The sequence below is a fragment of the Aotus nancymaae genome, unplaced genomic scaffold, assembly GCF_030222135.1.
Source record: "Aotus nancymaae isolate 86718 unplaced genomic scaffold, 86718_ANA_hifiasm-v0.15.2.pri h1tg000076l, whole genome shotgun sequence".
NCBI classification, from domain to species: domain Eukaryota; kingdom Metazoa; phylum Chordata; class Mammalia; order Primates; family Aotidae; genus Aotus; species Aotus nancymaae.
Window position 1 is genome coordinate 22,932,194 of NW_026988491.1, and position 20,473 is coordinate 22,952,666.

The 20,473-nt window shown below is 58.1% G+C and overlaps 1 protein-coding gene across 2 annotated transcripts in view; it reads left to right on the forward strand.

Moving 5' to 3' along the window:
• TAFA5 (TAFA chemokine like family member 5) overlaps window positions 1-20,473 on the forward strand; it is a 216,844-nt gene that overhangs the window by 147,163 nt on the left and 49,208 nt on the right. For both annotated transcript variants that reach the window (XM_021668667.2, XM_064368242.1), the window contains exon 2: window positions 734-883. In XM_021668667.2, coding sequence (XP_021524342.1) covers window positions 734-883 — 150 coding nt within the window. The remainder of the gene's footprint in view (window positions 1-733; window positions 884-20,473) is intronic.

Genomic DNA, 20,473 nt, shown 5'->3' on the forward strand with positions numbered 1-20,473 from the left:
GTCCTCGGGTGTGGCTGGTGAGCCTGGGCCGCCTGGCCTTGGTGTGCTCACACCTGCTGCCACCATGTACACCTGCAGGCCTGTGGCTCACTCCAGGGGTGTGGTGTGTGCACATGTGTGTGTGGGCATGCGCCGGGCTATGGGAGGGCAGAGGAAACCCTGAACCCTCTGGCATCAATGCACACCATGGTGCCCGCCTGCTCCTGCCTCTGTACCCAGGCAGGGACGGCAGTTCCTGGTTCCACACAGCCTTTGACAGGGCTGAGAGGGGGTCTGACGTGTTTTCCAACCCCAGCGTGCCATGTCCTAGGGCCAGTGTGCTGGTGTTTGGGGACGGAGACCAAGCAGTGTGCCACATGCAGCCCGGCTTCCCTCCTGCAGACGCCCGATTGTGTGCAGGGAAACCAGTTCCTCCTCATGATCCGAGCCTTTCATTTCCGGGAGTGACAGAGATGGGGCTGCGGGTAATTTCCTGTTTGCCAAGGCAGCGCCACCTGAACGCCAGCCTGTGTGCAGAGTGGAGGTCGCCGACTTGACCCAGCTCTGGCTTCCACCGAGCGCTCCTTGCTGGCAGCCTTCGAGGCGCTTTTGGAAGCTTGCTCTGAGTGACACAGTCCCCCTGCCCTGTGGCCTGGCCACTGAGGGCCCCTCTGTGGGTGGGCTCTGGGTGGGCTCTGGCTGTGGGGGTGTCTGTAATGTGTGGCCGCTCAGTGGCTTCTGCTCCTCTCTGCAGGTCAGCTGGCTGCTGGCACCTGTGAGATTGTGACCCTGGACCGGGACAGCAGCCAGCCTCGGAGGACGATTGCTCGGCAGACCGCCCGCTGTGCGTGCAGAAAGGGGCAGATCGCTGGCACCACGAGAGCCCGGCCCGCCTGTGTGGACGGTAAGCACCCGCGGCCCCGGGACCCCTCCAGGTGCCGAGCACGGCGTCACTGAGGGTGCCTCTTCCCTGACACGGCCCCTTCCCTGAAGGCCCCCAGGCCTCGACACAGCCTCGGGTCAGACCACCGGCCATCAGACAGCTGCTCTCGTGGTGGGTGCTGTGAGCTTGTGCGCTTGGGGACTGGCTGGGGTGCGGTCTCCAGTTCCTGGGGGCTGGTCAGGGAGAGGCCGGTGCCCTGCCTTACTTGCCTGCGTGGGGGGGTCTCTGGCCTGAGACTGTGGTTCTTTGGTGTTGCTTCGGGGGGAGGGAAAGGACAGCAGTGGGGCTGTCTGCAGGACAGCGAGGTCCCCTGGGTGCCATTCCGTTGTCTACGTGTGGTCCGGCCTAGGCTGCCAGCGGGACCCGGCTCCTTGTCTCTGGGTCTGCCCAGTTCAAGACACTCGTGCCTAGACTCATAGGCCACAGTCCCCGCCCCCATGTGCTCCGAGCATGTGCAGGTGAGCTCCTGTTGTCAGCTGGCAGTGTCCCCCCGCAGAAGTCAAGCTGCTGACAAGCTGTGCCGTGCTCAGCCTTGCTGAGTCAGCACTTGGAAAGGGCACCCGCTATAGGGTGGCATGGCAGGAGGGGAAAGGGACCCCTGGGAGGGGCTGTCCCAGCATCTGGTGGATGTCTGTCCGCTGGTAGGGAAGTCTGCTGTGCATGTGCTGTGCCTGGCCATGGGGGGAGAGTGGCCTTTACCAAGGTGGCTGGTGACCGGCCAGGCTCAGGGATCAGCGTGAGACCTGGGAACCTCACAGCCAGGACCTCCCCAAGGCCCAGTGTGTCCCAGTGTCAACACCAGCCAAAGGTCAAGGGTGGGCGTGTAGGGCAGGCATTAAATCCAGGCTGGGCCCCACCTTGTGACCGGAGTGGGTGGGGAGACCCCTCCCTGGGGCAGACATGGGGGCTGCTGGGGGCCTAACCAGTAGCCCAGTGCCAGTCCAGGCAGCTTGGGGTGAAGGACCTCACGCAGGCTGGAGAGAGTGCAAGGAGGGAGGGTCCCCCGTGGCTGAGATTCGGAGTCCCCTCTGGGGGGGGCTCTGAGGCCACCTCCTTGGGGTAGAGAGAAACCAGCATCTCTGAGTGACGGGCATAGACTTGGGCTGCTGTGGGCTTGCCCTGGAGCTGTGGCCTGGTGGAGACGGAGGCCCTGCAAAGCCAGGTGAAGACAGGCAGGGACTGGCAGGTGGCGTAGGGCGGAGGACATATGGGGGTGTTGCCGGCCGGCGGCCCCTCCGGGCCTGGGTGGACTTCAGTGGCATCCTGCACTGAGACGTGGGTGTGGGCATCTCAGGCCCGGCGCAGCGCTCGTGGGCCTTCCGGGGACGGGATGCGGGGACCTGTGAAGATGTGTCCCCGGACAGCTGGCCCACCCCATGGAGCTCGCCAGGACTCCCAGGGCTAGATTTGGAGTCCAGGTTTTCTGACTCTGGTCAGGGGCCCTTTTCTCCCCAACTGCCCCAGCAGGGGCTCCAGATGCCTAGCTTCAGATCCCACCGCCTATGCTCAGGAACCCGACATGGGTAGCCTTGCCCATGTGCTGTGATCTAGAACACGGGGTCAGGGACAGAGCCAGCTGCTGTGTGGGCACCAGTAAAGGTCCTTGGAGAAGGGCTGGGCACACAGAGACAGGGCCAGACATCCTGAGCCCTCCACAGGGGAGGCGGCTGCTCTAGGAATAAGAATGCCAGTATCGGGTGGGCACAGTGGCTCACGCCTGTAATGCCAGCACTTTGGGAGGCCAAGGTGGGTGGATCGCGAGGTCAGGAGTTCAAGACCAGCCTGGACAAGGTGGTGAAACCGCATCTCTATTAAAAATACAAAAACAAGCCGGGCGTGCTAGCAGGTGCCTGTAATCCCAGCTACTCAGGAGGCTGAGGCAGAGAATCCCTTGAACCCAGGAGGCGGAGGTTGCAGTGAGCCGAGATTGTGCCACTAACACTCCGGCCTGGGTGACAGAGCAAGACTCTGTCTAAGAAATAAATAAATAAAAAGAATGTCAGTATCACCGGGAGGAAGGTGTGCTGATAGGTCGGGCCCTGGATCCCCCAAAGCCAGAGAGACCCCTCCAGGGCTGTCGCAGCAGAGTCAGGGCATGGTGAGGAGGATGAGGGCTGACGGATTCTGAACTGTCTCCTGGTGTCTCCAGTGAGCCTGTCCTAGGACCATGAGGCAGAAACAGGGCAGGCTGAGTCTGCCCCAGGGCCCACTGCCTGGACCCCTAACCCCTTGAGGCCTCTGCAGGAAGGGAAGGAGGGAGGGAGCCTCGGGCCCTTGGCTGAAAGGTCATGCCCTGCCCAGGCCTCATCCCCCGTGCCTCTCCTACCTGCAGATGCCCTGTGCAACTGGGGGCTGCGTGCACTGCTCAGGTGGGATGCCCAGGGAGAACCCACGGGCCAGGCGGGCTTTCGGCTGAGCCACCCTGGCTGTCTGCCCTGGGCCCAGCAGCTATGCACCACCGGCCCTCCTGCCACCAGCCCTGAGACTTTGTGGGAACCTCTTTGGCACTTGGGAGGGAGATTGTGGGGCGAGAGGCTGAGCTTGCTGGAGTGCACTGGAGGAGAAAGGAGCCATCCGAGGCTTCTGGTGCATTTTGAGGACCTGGGGCAGGGAGGAGTGGGCACTGGAGCCTTGTTTCCATCCTTATTAAACACATCTATCAATTTGCATCTGTAGAAGGCATCTGATTAAACAGCAAGTACACAGGGCCTCAGGGCTGCTCTGCTGCTCCCAGACCACGGTTCTGTAGCGCTGGATCCTGGGGTGAGCTACGGCAGAGACATGGTCTTTCCAGGGAAGGGACTGCTTCTTCCACACCCACTGCCCTCCCAGCTGCCTGTATCTACAGCCACCGGAGCACATGGTGGCCGCGGTGCCTTCTCGGGGACACTGATTCTTCCCAAGACAGAGGAGAAGAACATTGCTCTGCACGGCTTGGAGTTCACAGCCAGGCCCGTCCTTTCTTCTCATTACTTCTGCACTCCTGTGGGGAGAGTTGGGGTCAAAATTGATTACTAATTGAATCTGGGTCTGCTCATCTGAAACTGCCTTCACTTCCCTCTCACCAGGAGCCTCCTGGTGCCTCAGGAGCTGGGTCCCAGAGACCCAAATTAAAACCTTAACATTTTCAAGGGAGGCCAAACAAATTAGTTAGCTTGCTTCTTTTTGCACAGTGGGCATTTTCCAGGCTGCCATCTAATTTAATTTTTGCTTTTCTCTTTTCTTGCTCTGTGTGCATAATAAGTTTCCTCGCATGTGAATTGTGTTTGCTAAGGAGAAAACATGTGCCCTGTCGGGCTGGGTTGGAACTGAATGCGAGTAGGGTTTAAATGGGGAAGGCGCGTGCTGACCCTCCCGTGTTCCATGACTGCAGGAGCCCGGAACCTGACTCTGCTCACTTGTTCATTAGTTGGCTTCTTAATTGTTCATACATTTTCTCACTCACTCATCTGTTGAAAGAAGGTGTATGCCTATGGCAGCAGGGGAGGTGAATGGGAAAATCAATTCCAAACACCTGATATAGAGAGCCATGCAGTGCCACAGGTGCAGGAATTGAGATTGGGGCCCCGGAGTGTAGTCGCTTCTTCCTGCCGGGACCTCAGCAAAGATGCATCCTTGAGGGAGCATTTGAATAGGGTATTGAGGGATGAAGAGGAGCTCACCAGAAATGCTTCTCTTTGTGAAAAGAGGGGACCAGTGGTTAGAGAGGAATTCTGGCCTCCAGACTCCCTGGCCTTGTCTCTGAGCTAAAACATTTCTGGGTCAACCTCGTCCCAGCCTGTACAGGGCAAGGCTGTGAGCCTGTGCACCAACCTGCATGTGACATCCAACAGACAGGACCAGCAGTGAGAGAGTCAAACAAGCCAGCCACTCACTGCCGTGCATTCCATCTTACATACAAACATCAGCCACCGGCCCCCTCCCTCAGGGCTGCCCTCCTAGGCAGGCACCAGATTGACAATGCCCTGGGGCCTGGGCAGGTCCTGCTTCTGCTCTTTTCTACTGGTTTACACAGATGTTCCCTTTTCCCATCAGCAACACGTGCTGGCTCCCGCAGCCCCGGCAGCGCTGCCTTGAGGACTGAGACCTGGTCCCCAAGTCCAGCCCTCACCCAGCCCTCCCAGGCGTGCAGAAGGCGGCTGTGCCCGGCCAGCCCTTGCTGAGGCAAGGTCTTTCTTTATGAATAGAGGTGCTGTCTCCCACAAATCCAGTTCTCCTAAAACTCCTTTTCCAGGAAATCAAAGACTGCAGCCCAATATGGGGGTAGCAGAGGGTGGTGGTTTGTGTGGGGGGCTGCCCCAGAGCTGAGCCGCAGGATGAAGGGTGGGGGCCTCCAGTCTCGGGCCTGGGCCAGGGCATTTTCCCTGGAAGCTTTTGGGGTTGGTGGGCTGCAGTCATGGCCCTGTGCAGACCCATTGTCAGGGCCGCAGTGGCCACTGGGAGGTGTGGGACAGTCCAGCTGGCTGACAGGTCTGGGGAGGCTGTGCCCAGAAAGGGGCAGGGCCGGAGGTCCTGGAGGTGCGGGCTGGGCAGGCCTAATATTCTTCAGGCATGAGGCCTTGAAAGCCACCAGGATCCTGGACTGGGAAAAAGAGACAGAAAGCAGACAGGTGGGCACTGCTGGGTTCTGGGCAGAGGTGTGGTGGCCGGAGTCTGCCTCTCCGGTGCTGGGAGTTCGATGCAGGTATGGGAATCACAGGCCCCGCCCACTCTCAGGCAGCATGGATGGACGGTCGGAGACGCACAGCCTTAGTGGGGTGGACGCTGAGGCTGTGGTGTCTGGTGTCTGTGCTTCTCATGTGCTTTAGAGCCCAGATGCAGAGAAGAAGGAGCACAGCGAGGGGCATCTGTGCTCAGCGTCGCCTTCCACCTCACCTCCCCAGCCTTGACCTGGTCCTCCAGCCGCAGGTCAGCATGGGAGGGCGGAGGGTGCCCCGGCCACCTACAGGAGTCTGGAGACAGTCCCTGCACTTGGTGTGGGGATGGGGACCACACTGATGGCAGGGCCATGGGCCCCTGGGCTGTGAGTCCTGGCAGTGACTGCGGGAGCCGGGGTGGCTGTGGGTCCGGGGAGTGACTGCGGGAGCCGGGGTGGCTGTGGGTCCGGGGAGTGACTGCGGGAGCCTGGGTGGCTGTGGGTCCGGGGAGTGACTGCGGGAGCCTGGGTGGCTGTGGGTCCGGGGAGTGACTGTGGGAGCCGGGGGGATTGTGGGTCCCGGCAGTGACTGCGGGAGCCAGGGTGGCTGTGGGTCCAGGGAGTGACTGCGGGAGCGCGGTGGGGGTGCTGTGGGTCCCAGCAGTGACTGCGGGAGCCGGGGTGGCTGTGGGTTCCGGCAGTGACTGCGGGAGCGTGGCAGGGTGGCTGTGGGTCCCGGCAGTGACTGCGGGAGCATGGCGGGGTGCTGTGGGTCCCAGCAGTGACTGTGGGAGCCGAGGTGGCAGGGAAGCCACTTTTGCTCTTGCCTTTCCCCCGTTGTTGGCCGCCGTTACGCGTGGCAGCTCATGGTGCCATAGAAATGTGGAGTTTAATCACAGGAGCGCAGAAGTGAAAAGCCTTTCAGCTGCGAGGGGCCGGGCAGAGAACTGCACCGTCTCCACCTCGAGGTGCTGGCGGGGCCTTCAGCTGAAGCCACTGTGGCTGGGATTAGGGCGAGGGTTTTTTTCCACCAGGAGAGACGTGAATCACCTGCTCTATTGTACACAACAGGCTGAGAGTGCGCCAAGGTCCCCTAAGATGTGGTGTTCGTGGCTGACTCAGCCTGGCCGGGGTCAGCCCCAGGGTGGCAGCTGGAAAGGCTATGGCCGGCCCTGCCTCCCCGTTCATCCCCTCAGTGAGTGCTGTTTGCGAGAAGAGGGGCCCCAGTTCCCCACAGTCTTCACGTAACACGGAGACTCTGTGGTCAGTATAAAGTCACAGTGAAGATGGCAGGCCAGTGTGGAGGCAGCAGAGGGTGGGGCTTTGTGAGTGGGACTGCCGCAGAGCTGAGTCGTGGGGTGAAGGGTGGTGGCCTCCAGCCTCTGTCCAGGACCGGGCCAGTTTTCCTGGAAGCTTTTGGGGTGGGCGGGCTGCAGTCATGGCCTTGCGCAGACCCACTGTTGGGGCCGCAGTGGCTTCTGGGGGATGCGGGCCAGCCAGGCTGACTGATGGGTCTGGGGAGGCTGTGGGAGGAAGAGGCTGCCTGTGAGCGGTCCTTCCTGCATTGAGCCCTGACCGCCCTCGGCAGCTGGCATCCTGCACTGACCACCTGGCACCATCCAAGAGGGGGTCTGGGGCCCTCGCCAAATCACAGAGGCCCTGATCTGAGGAAGGATAAGGAAGCCGGGGGGGCTTCAGAGGGGCCCGACCTCCATGTGGAGTACCCGGCTTTGCTCTGGGCTGTTTGCTGGGCACTCATTCCCCTAACGACCTGACTGAGGAAAGGACTCATGGTCCAGGTACCTTCCAGCACATGACGGAGGCCAGCAGGGCCCCTGCCTGCCTCAGGATGTACCCTCACCACTGCAGGGGGCGTGGACATGTTGGCTCCCTTCTGCCAGCTCAGGGAGATCCCGCATTTCCAGAGGCTTCCTGAGGCCACGGGCAACTGGGTCTGCAACCACATCCCTGGCCAGCTTGTGGGTTCTGCCCACCCCGGGACCCCTCCTGGCTCGGGGTCCGTGCTCTGCACACAGAAGCTGTGGGTGCCGGCGTGGCCCTCCGTTTGGCGGGCACTGCCAGCCGCCGACTGGCTCAACCGTGACGGGGCTGTTGGGACACAATCTCCGTGCAGACTGCTGCCACCTGCGGCCTTTTAGTTGCAGAACCGCTGCTGGGAGAGGGTGGCGTGTTATAAATGCTTGGCAAGCGGAGCGGCGCCTGGGGACTGCTGGCGACACTTCCTTCCCCAGCACATCCCTCAGTGTCATCCTGCCTGATCCAGATGCGGGCGCCACGTCCCTGTTGGGAGCACAGCTGGTTTGGGAGGAAGATGCTGGGACGTGTGGAGAGCCTGCCCCCGGTTCCCCAGGACGCGGATAAGAATTGCTTCAGTTCACAGCATGCAGCCGTGTCAGGCCCAGTAGACAGCAGGGCGGCTGTGGCTGTGCTGGAGCCTCAGCTCACAGTGCCCTGGCCAGCCCAGGGCCACTCTGGTGGACTTCTTTCAGGGAGGAGCTGACTGCTCGGCCCAGCCCTGGCTGTGGTCTCGGGACAGTGGCCACTGTGTGAAAGGCCAGGCAGTTTGCTCATCAGAGTCCCGTTTTACCGGAGGGAGGAAGCCTGTCCTTCTCCAGCAACTTAGCCAGTAGATAGTTCCAGATATTGGTGCGTTTAATGGTTGGAAAAGCACACAGCAGCTGCGTGGCTCTGACACCTCTGTAGAGAGATGACACTGCGGACCCAGGGTGTCCTGCTCAGAACATGGGCTCCCTTGGGTGTCCCCCACTGTGAGCCCCCCCAACTCCCAGCTCCAGGGAGCACGTCTCGGAGTGAAGAAGAGGAGACCCAGCATTCAGGGGCACTGTGTGAGCCGAGGCTCAGCACGGGAGTCCGCGCGTCCCCGGGACGGAGAGCCGAGGCCGAGGCTCAGCACGGGAGTCCGTGCGTCCCCAGCCCAGCTGGTTGGTCCTGCTCCATCACTTTGTGTGCATTTCTGTGCAGCCCCACAGTGCACCTCTTCCCTGGGGCGTGTGTGTTTCTTGCAGCTCGCCCTGCAGCCCCACCGTGATGGGATGGTGCCATCCACACCTGCATCTCCGGCACAGCCTGTGGCCTGCGTGTGTAGGCGCTCTGTGAATGTTTGTCAGTGGTCCTGATACCTCCGAATGCCTGGTTAGAGCAGGTTTTCAGAGACAGCCGACGATGAACAGAGCCGGCGAACCTGCAGGCCTGAGCTGGGGGCAGAGGAAGAATGGGGGCTGCCGCTGCTCTCGAGTCTGAGTGATGCCTTCCAGGTCCTCGATGGTGTTTAAAGTGTCCACTGCACTCTGCTAATAATGTCGCTTCCCTCATCTTACACACGTTAATCAGCGTTTGAGAATAATCAGCATCTACAAGAAGAAATATCTTTGAAAAGTCTTTGAGGAAATTCTCTCCAGGAAGCCGAGAGCGGAGGGCCCAGCGTGTGGTGCTGCTGCGGGCCCTGATTGCGGCCATTAGCAGGGACACTTGCGACACCTCAGGGAAGCGCTCACGGGGTCTGCCTGATGCCAGAGGACCTTGAGCTGCCCTGTCCCCTTCCACCTCCGAAACTCAGCCCCATAAACATTCCCGAGGGTGGGGAAAGGCGGGGGCAGGCAGCAAGGTCCCATGACCACTGTGTCCCTGTTACGGCCCATCTGGGGATTCCAGGCTCTTCTGAGGAGGGCGGAGCAGGTCCCTTGTGTGGAGCCTGCAGTGTTCCTTGCCCCGTGGCAGTCACTGCATGGACATGCACAGCCCATGGCCTCTTGGAAGGAAGCTGAAGGACGCTCAGTTCTGCAGCTCCCTGCCTTTCTGGGTGGAGTCTAAACATGGGCGATGTTTTTCAACATCCTGAAAGCCACATTGCGCCTTGCGTGAGTGACAGAGCACAGTGAGCTGTCGGTCGGTTCTGGGCTGGCCTGGCCTGGCCCGGCTCCTTCCTGAATGGTTGTATGAATCACCCCATTCATTACACAGACCCCCACCCAGGGAAGTACTGCTGTCACCTCCTGTTAAAAGCAGGGAAACTGAGTCCCACAAAGGGCAGAGCTGGCCCCAAGCCCACAGCTGGAAAGTGGGGGCACAGGGGCGTCAGTGCTGCGTAGAAAGTCTCTGTTCTCTCCTGGAAACGCCCCTGCTGGCCCAGATCTAGGGCGTCAGCGTGCAGAGAGAGAAAGGACCAGGCCTGTGGCCACAGTGCGTCCTCTTACGCAGCCCCTGAGCAGCAGAATGCGATGGTGTTTGGAGCCGATGTTTATCCTTTCAGGAGAACAGCTACAGGTCCCCGGCGAATTCAGCTTAGCACCTCGTGGACGCAGATGACGGGAGGGGCAGAGGGGGTGCTGGGGTCACCCCGCTGGGCCCCACCGTGGCCGTGCACCCACCAGCTGTGCAGCGACCCAGCACTCGGCCGTCTCCCAGGCCGGGGTCCCCTCTTCCATCAGTGGAGGCGAGGAGGCTGCTCTCCTTCCAGGTGGGTTTTGGGGGTCAGGAGGTGAAGGGAGCAGACAGGCTCAGAGCTCCTGGCCCTGTGAGCACCTTGATTCGTGCACACAGCTGCTCTTACGGCCTCTGAAACCCAGGGCCGGCTGCTGGAATGGCAGAATCGGGGGCCGTGTCTGTCCTGTGCCAGGAGCAGGCACGGTGGATACAGTCCAGGCTCATTCATTCCAGTCCACTATTGTGGCCCCCAGGATAACACGGGATCAGGCTCCAGGTGACCTTTGTGGGAAGAAAGGCTTGCAGAGCAAATCCTGAGAGCACATGTGGAGTGTGTGTCCACGTCGTCTGAACCCCTGCACGGTCCACACTGCGATGAGGGCTCTGCGGTCAGGGTCTGCGGTCACCTGGCATGGTGTCCCACCGCAGCGCAGAGAGGGATGTTCCCCATGCCCCACCATCAGCCCTGAGCCTCCTCGGGTGCCTCTTGCCTGCGGGAACCTCGCCCCAGCCCTTTCTCCTAGTGCCATTGCCGGGCTTACAGAAGGCGGCCTGGGCTGAATGGTGCGCAGGCCTTGGACCCCCGCTGCAGAATGCACCCCGATTCGGTGAAACTGGACACAATTTCCTCCTGAACATGAGTGGCCAGCAAGTGCCCCGAGGGTTCATCTGCGTCCTTCCAAAGCCCCCTCGTGCCGTGTTTCCCGTCAGTAGTCTGACACTCTGCGCGTCTCCCTGGGTTCAGAACCTGCTGGACACTGATCAGTGCCCAGGCCTAGTCTTGCCCTGCTGGGACGGTGCAGCGGGGACAGAGCGGGCAGTGTGTGGCTGTGGGTGGCAGATTTGGAGGAGTCCGCAGGGGCTCGTTCCCCCACCCTCCTGGGCAGCGTCCTCCTCCCTGCACATCTTTCTGGGTAATGCTCTGGGAGCATCCGGGGCTCTGCAGACAGGGTGGGCTGGAAAAGGCCAGTAATGACAAACACACACATCCGTGGAAATTAAGCAGGGGGCCTGGGAGCCCGCAGAGAAGTCCGCGGGGGAGATGGTGACTGCGGGCTCATTGGGGGTGCCCATGTTGGGGAGCTGGTGTTGTGGCTGATAACCCGCAAATCCAGAAGCCGCTGGCCTTGTGAATACCTGGCATCCAGCTCCAGGTGGAGGTGAGGCTGGGCTCGGCGTGGGTGGTGAGGATGTGCCTGGTGCCTGCGGGGACAGCGGGGGGGGCCCGCAGGAACGTGGTGGGAGCACGGGCTTGGAGGTGGGTGTGGGGCAGGTGCTCTGCAGGCCAGTGGACATGGCTGTTTCAAGCGTGCTGGGAGCCTCGGGGTGCCAGAAAGGTGCGGACCACTCCAATGGCCTTCTACAAAAATCTCTTCACTGCTCTCTGGACCACAAATTCTGGGAAGCAAGAGGAGTCAGCAGAGGTCAGGCTGGGCAAACGGTGGCAGTGACGGTGGTCGTGTGGGGAGGTGGGTGATGAGGGCGATTCAGGGCCCCAGGGCTCCAGTAGAGACGTGAGACCGTGTGGAGGGCAGAGCCGATCCCAGGCCTGGGTGTGTGCAGCCATGCTCTGTGTCCACCCCAGGAGGCCCAGGCACACCTGGAGCATCTGTCCTGCCCTCCCACCCCAGCTGGCATGAGCTCACCTGAGCAGGTGTCCAGCAGGCACAGGGTGAGAGACACAGGCTGGGAGCAGCTCAGACTGGCAAGGCTGCATGGGTGTGGGAGTGTTGAGGTCACCGGCCAAACTGAGGAGGCAGCTCAGGACACAGGGCCCTGGGCGGTGGACACCTAGCAGCCCACAGAGGGGCCATCCTGGCCACTGTCACAGCTGCGATGGTGACCTCTCCCCGTACTTGCCCTGTGAGGCTGCCTGTGGAAGGAAGGGGACCTCCCACTCAGGGAGCCCGAGAGGTGGATAAAGGTCTCCTTTAATTATTCAGACCGCCCGGCAGATCCGGCAGCTCGAGCCTCCCACAGGAACAGAGCCTGACTGATGGCAGCAGGAGCTGCAGGAGGGGTGTGGGGACCTGGGGACTCTCAGGGACACAGGGTGGCTGGATGGGCGGGTGCTGGGCCCCTGAGCAAGCCTTAGCTGCGGTTTGGTTTGGCGTTAACTTTTTGTCATTTTAAACTGTCTGTGGCACATTTTGGAGCCAGGTGACTTAACAAAGATTTTATGTATCATTGGGAAGGGAAGGATATTTCTCTTCTGAGTTATGGATGTGTCAACAGGGTGCTGCTTCCGAAGGTCAAGCCAGACCCTGAGGTTGGGGCACTGGAGTGGGCTGAGGGACCACACTGGGGTTAAGTGGCCTACGTCTTTGTAGGTCCTGTGCCTCAATGCCCAAGTCACCTTGGACCAGTCACCTTCCCTCTGGTGCCCGGTCACCCAGTGCTGAGGGGCCTTCTAGCTTCAGCCTGTGTGAGGAGGGAAGAGATGCCACCGTAGACGAAGCGCACAGTGCAGCAGTGGGCACATGGTGACTTAGGGCCCATGCAAGCGTGCTATGACCCAGCTGGCTTGGTCTCTATCACCACCTGGTGGCAGCAGACCAAAATTGCAGGCATACTTTTTCAGAGGTAGGCACACAGCATTGCTTTCTGTGGTTTCAGTTACCCAAGGTCAGAGGTGGTCCAAAAATATTACATAGAAATTTCCAGAAATAAGCAGTTCATAAGTGTCAAATTGCACATCATTCTGAGTAGCATGATGAAAATTTTGCACCATTCCGCTTTTTCCATTCAGTCCATGACCCCCACCCTGTTTCCCAGCATTCCACACTGTCCCTGTCACCTGCCTGTTAGTTACTAAGTAGCTGTCTTGCTTATCAGACTGACAGTCATGGTATCATAGTACTTGTGTTGAAGGCACCCTTGTTTGACTTAATTACGGCCCCAAAGTGTAAGAGCAGTGAGGCTGGTGATTCAGACACGCCAGAAAGAAGCTCTGAAGTCCTTCCTTTACGTGAAAATATGAGAATCCTCAACTTAATAAGGAAAGAAAACAAATCATATGCTGAGGTTGCTAAAATCTAGAAATAAAGACGAATCTTCTATCCGTGAAGGAAAAAAGACACCCATGCTGGCTTTGCTGTTGCACCTCAGACTGCACAAGTTAGGCCGTGGTGCATGAAAAGTGCTTAGTTAAGATGGAGGAGGCATTCGGTTTGTGGATGGAATACATGAACAGAAGTGGGTTTGATTGATGGCAGCTGGGTCTGGTACTCTCTGCAGCTCCAGCCGTCCACTGGGGTCTTGGGGCGGTCACTTGTGAATAATGAGGGGCTGCTGCCTGTCCTTGGACTGTTGCCTCTAATGCCTGAATGATGTGAGGAAGGTCCCCCAGACCTAGGCTCAGTGAACGCAGGCACGTCTCAGCAAATGATCTTCCCTCCATCGGACCATCTTTGATGCCCCTTATGAAACTACGTCTATGTAGTTATTTATTTGTTTATTGTTTATTTGAGATGGAGTCTCACTCTGTCCCCTAGGCTGGAGTGCAGTGGCACGATCTCTGCTCACTGCAACCTCCACCTCCCAGGTTCAAGCAATTCTCCTGCTTCGGCCTCCCCAGTAGCTGGGATTACAGGCACCTACCATGCCCAGCTAATTTTTTTTTTTTTTTTTGGAATTTTAGTAGAGATGGAGTTTCACCATGTTAGCCAGCCTAGTCTTGATCTCCTGACCTTGTGATCCACCTACCTCAGCGTCCCAAAGTTCTGGGATTACAGGCATGAACCACCACACCCGGCTATCTATGCAATTCTGTTGGTTTACAAATAGGCCTGCGTGGACATATTCTGAAAAGATTTCTTGATCTTACATTGGACTCAGAAGTCCAAAATAGGTGATGATTCTCTTTAAAATGTAACTTAAAAAAAAAATGTTTCATTGACACATCTGTACAGGCAGATTGGAAATTCTAAGTGCGAACCTTGCGGCGGCTGGCCCAGCCCATTGTCACCCCTCCTCCATGGCTCCCTGGAGCCCTGACCTGTCACTGTGGATTTTCCTGTTAGAACTTCCCCTCTGTGGAAGCAGGCAGCAGGCATCCTTTTCAGACCTGGATCCCTTCCCGCGTTATGTCTGTGAGAGCCACCATGCTGTCATGTGTGGTGATATTCTGGTCATCTCATTGCTGTGTAAAGTGTCTCTGCACCGCCATCTATCTGTCTGTGCCAAGGAGAGGAGACACGCAGGTTCTTTTGAATTTTTAGTCATTGTGCATGAAGCTGCTGTGAACACACTTGTGCACGTCTTTCTGGTGACACAAGTGTCACATCATTCTGAGTAGCATGGTGACTATTTTGCACCATTCTGCTTTATCTCATCCAGTCCATGAACCGCTCACCCCCCCGTTTCCCAGCATTCCACACTGTCCACGTCACCTGCCTGTTAGTACTAAGTAGCTGTCTTGCTTATCAGACTGACTGCTGTGTCCACTGACTTACCTCCAGCACACGCCTCGGGGTGGCAGGACTGGGACCGAGCGTTTCTCAGAGCGATCGTCCCTTTCACCTTCCGTCAGCAGGCGTGACCGTTCCACGTGCGCCGTGGTCCTGTCAGCGGTGGCAGTGGTCAGCATATTCTGTTCCAGCCGTCCTGCCGGGCCTGTAGTGGTGTTTCATGGACTTGGTTTTCTCTGCTGCATCAAGATCCTGAGTGTGACCTTACAGCCGTCTAGAGTGGTCGAGTAGCTGCTTTTGTGAAGTGTTCATTTGCATGTTCCACTCATGTTTACCGAGTTGCTGGTCCTTCTGTGAAGTAATTTTCAGAAGCTCTTCCTGTAGTCCCCATTTGAGCCTGTGTGTTCTGTGGCTGGGGCCTTTTCATTTGCTTCATGGTCCATTTTTATGAACAGACCGTCTTAATTTTAATGAAGTCTAATTTATTCATCTTTTCCCTGACAGGTCATGTGTTTTGTGTCCCGTGTAGGAAACGGCATCTTTTCCCAGCACGCGAGACGTTCTCTTGTGTTCTCATACTGGCTCTCCAGCCTGACATCATGCAGTTCCGTCTGCCAGCCATTTCTGATTAATGTTCTGTGTGGTGTGAGATTGATCTTAAGGTCCATTTTTTTTCTCTGCATATGGATACCCGACAGATGCAACATCATTTATTGAAGTTCTAGCCTTTCACTCAGAATGGTCTTGTGTAAAGTTCTGAAACACTTTAGAGGGACAGAAGGGAAGAGTGGGTCTCAACCCTGATTATATTATCTCTAATTAGCGAATCATCTCTGTCTCATCAGCTGAAAGCGGGAGCTGAAATCACACACACATTCCTATCTAGAGGTGGGCGTCCTCCCCAGCATGCTGGTGAGCCAGGGGCTGTTCTGTTTTCCTTTTCTCTAGGCTGCCTGCATGAACATCCAGGGTGGGATTTGCAGTGAGGAGGCCACAGGTCCTCCCCACCTGCCCTACCGCCCCTAATCTGCATCCAGCCCAGCCCTGGCCTCCTACCCCTTCCATGGGAACAAGGTGCCTGGCCTGCCTCAGGGAGGGTGTGGACTCAGAGGGGTCCCCAGCCTGGTGGCCTTTTTCATGGCCTGACTGGCCTGGTGTGATGCTCAGCATTGCAGAGGCCACTGTGTGCCCTAGGTCCCTAGAGGGGAGCTGACCCTGCAGATGGTCAGGGACATTCCAGTATGATTGCAGCCAGGAAGAGCTGTGGGGCCTTGTCCTCCCCTCTCTGTGCTTAGAGAGGAAATGCCAGCTACTTTCCCAGTGGAGAAACGGGCCGTGGGGCTTGTTCTCCAGTGTGACTGCCATGGATGTGTTTTGTCTGTTACGTCTTAAGTTCATTCGCTTTATTTTTTTTTTAGAGAAGGTTTAGGTTTATAGCAAAAGCAGGAAGCAGAGGGTGTTCACAGCTCCCTCCCACCACGGGGCACCATTACTGGACTCTTTCATTGGTGAGGTCCACTGGTTACAACTGATGAGCCAATACTGCGGCCCATGACCAGGCAGTACTGAGTCCCATGACCAGGCAGTACTGAGACCCGTGACCAGGCAATACTGAGACCCGTGACCAGGCGATACTGAGACCCATGACCAGGCGATACTGAGTCCCATGACCAGGCAGTACTGAATCCTGTGACCAGGCGATACTGAGGCCCATGACCAGGCAGTACTGAGTCCCGTGACCAGGCGGTACTGAGTCCTGTGACCAGGCTACACTGAGTCCCGTGACCAGGCGGTACTGAGTCCCGTGACCAGGCGGTACTGAGACCCGTGACCAGGCGGTACTGAGTCCCGTGACCAGGCGGTACTGAGTCCTGTGACCAGGCGGTACTGAGACCCGTGACCAGGCGGTACTGAGTCCCGTGACCAGGCAATACGGAGTCCCGTGACCAGCCAGTGTTCACAGTGTTCCCTGCGGTTCCCTCTTGGTGTGGCACATGTCACGGGCTTTGCTGAATGCACGATGTTGGGAATCCCCAGGATAGGGTCACACCGACCAGTTCTACTGCCCTGAAGCCCCTTGCCAGAGCGCGTTTCACATGCCCCAGATCCTGGGGTGGTGACATTAGCAGGCCTCCCTCCTGCCTGCTAGAGACACAGGCACCTGCCGTGTGGGCTATGGGGAGCATTTCATCTGCACCCTAGGAGGTGGAAGGTAGACGACTGTCTCCGCCTCCCTCACCCCATGGTGCTGAGTGGTTGGAGTGAGGGGGAGGGACCCAGGGAATTGGTGTCCTGAGAGTCACCCCAGCACCCCAGCTGCACAGGTGATTTCCAGAGAAATGTCACTCGGTCCGTCTGGGGAAGCCCACATAGGGACAACATGGGATTGAGGGTGAGGACAAGCCGGGTGAGATCCCGACTCGGAGAGGTGGCATCCCTGGGCCTCACCCCTCCCAGCATGCAGCAGGCCCCTTCCTGCCTGGGGCTTTTCCACCAGCAGCACAGGACAGCAGGGACGAGGTCCGCCTGGGGGAGAAGCCTGGAGCCCGCCCTCCCCAGCCAGCCCCGCGCTGCGCCTGAGAGCCGTGCACTCGTGGCTTGGGTACTGCCTAACAGTGCGGTGATTTACCTGTCTGGTCCCTTTCCCCCAGGAGAACAGAGCATATTTGCAGTGCAAGAGTCAGGAGGTAGACCAGAGGAAGAGAGGAAAGATTGGAAAACTTCTAATAAAATTACATTTCCTGAAATAGCCGGAACTGTGATCCTGATAGATGTGCAGCGTTACTGGTTCTGACACGGGAGCTGCGTGTTAGTGAACGTCTTCCACGTGAGGGCACCTCCCGCCTCCCCGCCCGCACTCCCTGTTGATGTTTATTCATCTCACGGGCTTTGCTGGAATCTTGAGGCTCCTTGAGACTCCGAACTGCATTATAACTCCTGCCCGGTTAATTCAATTTCTCTTATATGCTGACTCCCCTGACAAAAGTAATCGGCTTCTGGCCGCTGGGGCCGCAGAGTTTGTGTCATTGTGCGGGTCTTCACGGGGTGCGGTAATCTCCCAGTACTCAGGGCTGCCGGCTGCAATTTTGCGAGGACACCGCCCACCTGCCACTGGGATTAGCTTCCCTCTCAGTGGTGGTGGAGGCTGCTGGGGGAGCTCAGCGTCAGCTCTGTGGATTAATGGAGATGAAAGAGCAGGACCAAGCTGTCTGAACGGGCATTGCCATGGTCCCAGTGCTGGCAGCCTCCCCAGATTCACGTGTTGAAATCCTCACCCCCAAGGTGGTGGTATTTGGGAGGTGAGTGGGTGGTCGGAGGGAAGCCCTCAGGAATGGGAAAAGTGTCCTTGGAAGAGAACCCCTCCCCACTCCTCCCCCAAGTGAGAACGCAACCAGGAGGCACCATGTGTGAACCAGGAAGCCCCCGCCAGGCACCGAATCCGCCGAAGCCTTGATCTCGGACTTCCCAGTCTATGGAACTGGAAAGAGAGACACTGGTTGTTTCTGAGGCCCCGTCTGTGGTCTGGAGTCCTGGTGCCCGAAGAGACTGAGGCCAGCGCTGTCTCATCTCCAGACTCCTAGAAAAGAGAAGGCGCTGCAGGTCCCAGCCCATGAGCCTCCCCTGCAGGGAAACCCAGACAACTATCGGGCAAAAGGAGCCCCTGGTCCCAGGGCAGCCCCTTTCAATCCAGCAGCTGCGTCCATGCAGGGCCAGGTGCCTTGGCCTCCCTCTCAGTAGGGCAGCATCCCACGCAGATTCACCAGCCTCGCCATGGGGAGTGAGGGACCTGGAAGTGCCCCACGTGGCCAGGGAGCACCCTGCCTTTGAGTTTCCAAAATTAGATGCATCCAGGTCCTTAGAAGAATGACGAGAGGACACCTTCTCCATCCACCCCACGTGTGGGTTAGTGCCACAGCCTTTCCTCGCTGAGCCAGGGGGTCTAAATGACCGAGTCAGGCTCCTGGGGGCGAAGGTAGCATGGGAGGAGCCCCTGTGTCAGCTGAGGCATTGGTCACCAGGCCCACCTTCTTCTCAGCCCTGTGTCACCCACTGGCATGCGGGAATGAACCACAGCTCAGAGTCTGTAGTGCTTTGTGGCCCTCACATAAGTAGACTATTGCAAAGCTGAGACTGTGGTTCCGTGTCTCAGGAGCCCCAGGGCAGCACTGCCTCCTGCCTGAGCTGGCTTCTCCATTCAGTTAGCTGGAAATTGAAAAGCAAACAAACTGTGACCTCTCCGGGTCCCCAGTCCTGGCCGTCACTGCCGCTTCGCTCCCAAGCAGCTTGTCTCAGCCGTCCCAGCCTGCAGATCCCCTTGCAGAAAGATGAAGGATGGTGTCCCGGAGCAAGATGTTCAGCCCTGGCCTCGAGTTAAGCACTTAGCCCCTCTCGGAGCGCAGCTCTCGGGGCTGTGCATGTACTCAGGGACTGCCCCACGCTGCCCCTCATTCTGTCATCAGCTGGTAATGGCCCTGTGTGCCTTGGGGGTTGGCCCTCCTTAATTGTGGCTTTTATGGTAAATAATTGCAGTATCGGTTACCACGTCTTTAGGGCTCATTTCCTCTGAAGAAGTCGTTATGAATTGGTTTGCAGAGTTTGGAACCTTCTTTTTCATGAAGGCTCTTGCTGGACCAGGGCTCAGAGGACAGAACGGTTAAGCGGGCTCTGGGAGGCCAGGCCCGGTGGGCACTGTGTAAACACACCCACGTCAGCCGTTTAGTGGCCAGTCCTGTGGCAGGCTGTCAGCTCAGACTCCAGAGCGCCGCTGGCTGGGCTCAGCCCCATGCCCCGCCCTGTGCTGAGGCTCTGGAGAGTGAGAATGGGGGGCACCCATCAGTGGAGGCGGAGGAAGCAGGTGTGGTAGCCGCATGGCCTGGGCAGAGTCGAACCCAAGGTCGAAGCTCCTTACAGCAGAGATAGGATTTAGGAGCGACTGGTTAATGACCTGGCAATTTTGCCGTCTCATCAGGATGTAGGAAAATGCTGGGTTGAGGCATTTTGTCATGGCCGGAAGGCGAGGAAGCACCTGCTAAGTCGTGTGAGGGCGACTTTCTGTGATGGGGACCATCCGGAGCCGCAGCTTCTTTGCAGAAGCTTTATGGGCCTCTGGGGACTCTGTACAATAAATAAGGCAGGAAGCACTGCTTGCAGAGCCTGGGACAGTTGGTGCTAACTTATCTGTTTGAATGAAAACCTTAAACCTTGTTAAGTCAAGCTGCCATTGCTCGTTACCCATAAATTAGGAGGCCAGAGGGAAGCATCACCCACAGGTATTTATTACAAAGCACCAGAGCATCTTTTGTATCCCAGGGACACACCAAGCCTGGGAGGAATAGACCGTGCCGTAGGCTCGCACTCCTTTAAATCCTGCCTTTGACGTTCAGTTTGCACAAAAGTGCAGGAAGCCTGTGCCCTCCGTGTCCTTAGCTTCCAGCTGGGTTCTCACCCTGTTAAGCTTCCCCAGGAGCTCAAGCCATGGGGGGAAACAGCCAGGAGGACCAGGATGAGCAGGTCCTGAATGGTGAGTCCTCCTCCGTGTCCAGAGAGCACTGAACGGAGCCGACTTGCCCCTGGCCCAGAAGCCACACAAGCCCTTCCACCTTTCTTTCTCTGCTTAGGGTATTTCTGACATCTGGGGTGCTCTATTGAGAAATACGGAAATTCTCAGCCAAAAGTGGTGCTGGTTTGCCGAGGCATGCAGCCTGGGGCGCCCTCCACTCTCTTTGGAAAAGTCAGAGTGTTTCTTGCTTTCTTCTTCGATGCTCAGCCCAACCATGCCATCCAGAGTGATGATTCCTTCAGAGGCTTGTATTCTGGGAGCATGCCTGTTGGGATGGAACAGTGTCTGGCGAGGGACCTGCCATCCGAGCCAACAAACCTGAGTTTAAACTGGACATTAACAGACAGATTCATCAGAGAGTCCCTGACCTCCCAAAGCCTAATGAGACCTTCAGGGCACCTCCAATCCCAGACACACGAAAACAGCGGCCCATCTGTGAGACCAGCTCCCTTCTGTTGCTGTCCCTGGTGCATGTCCCTGGA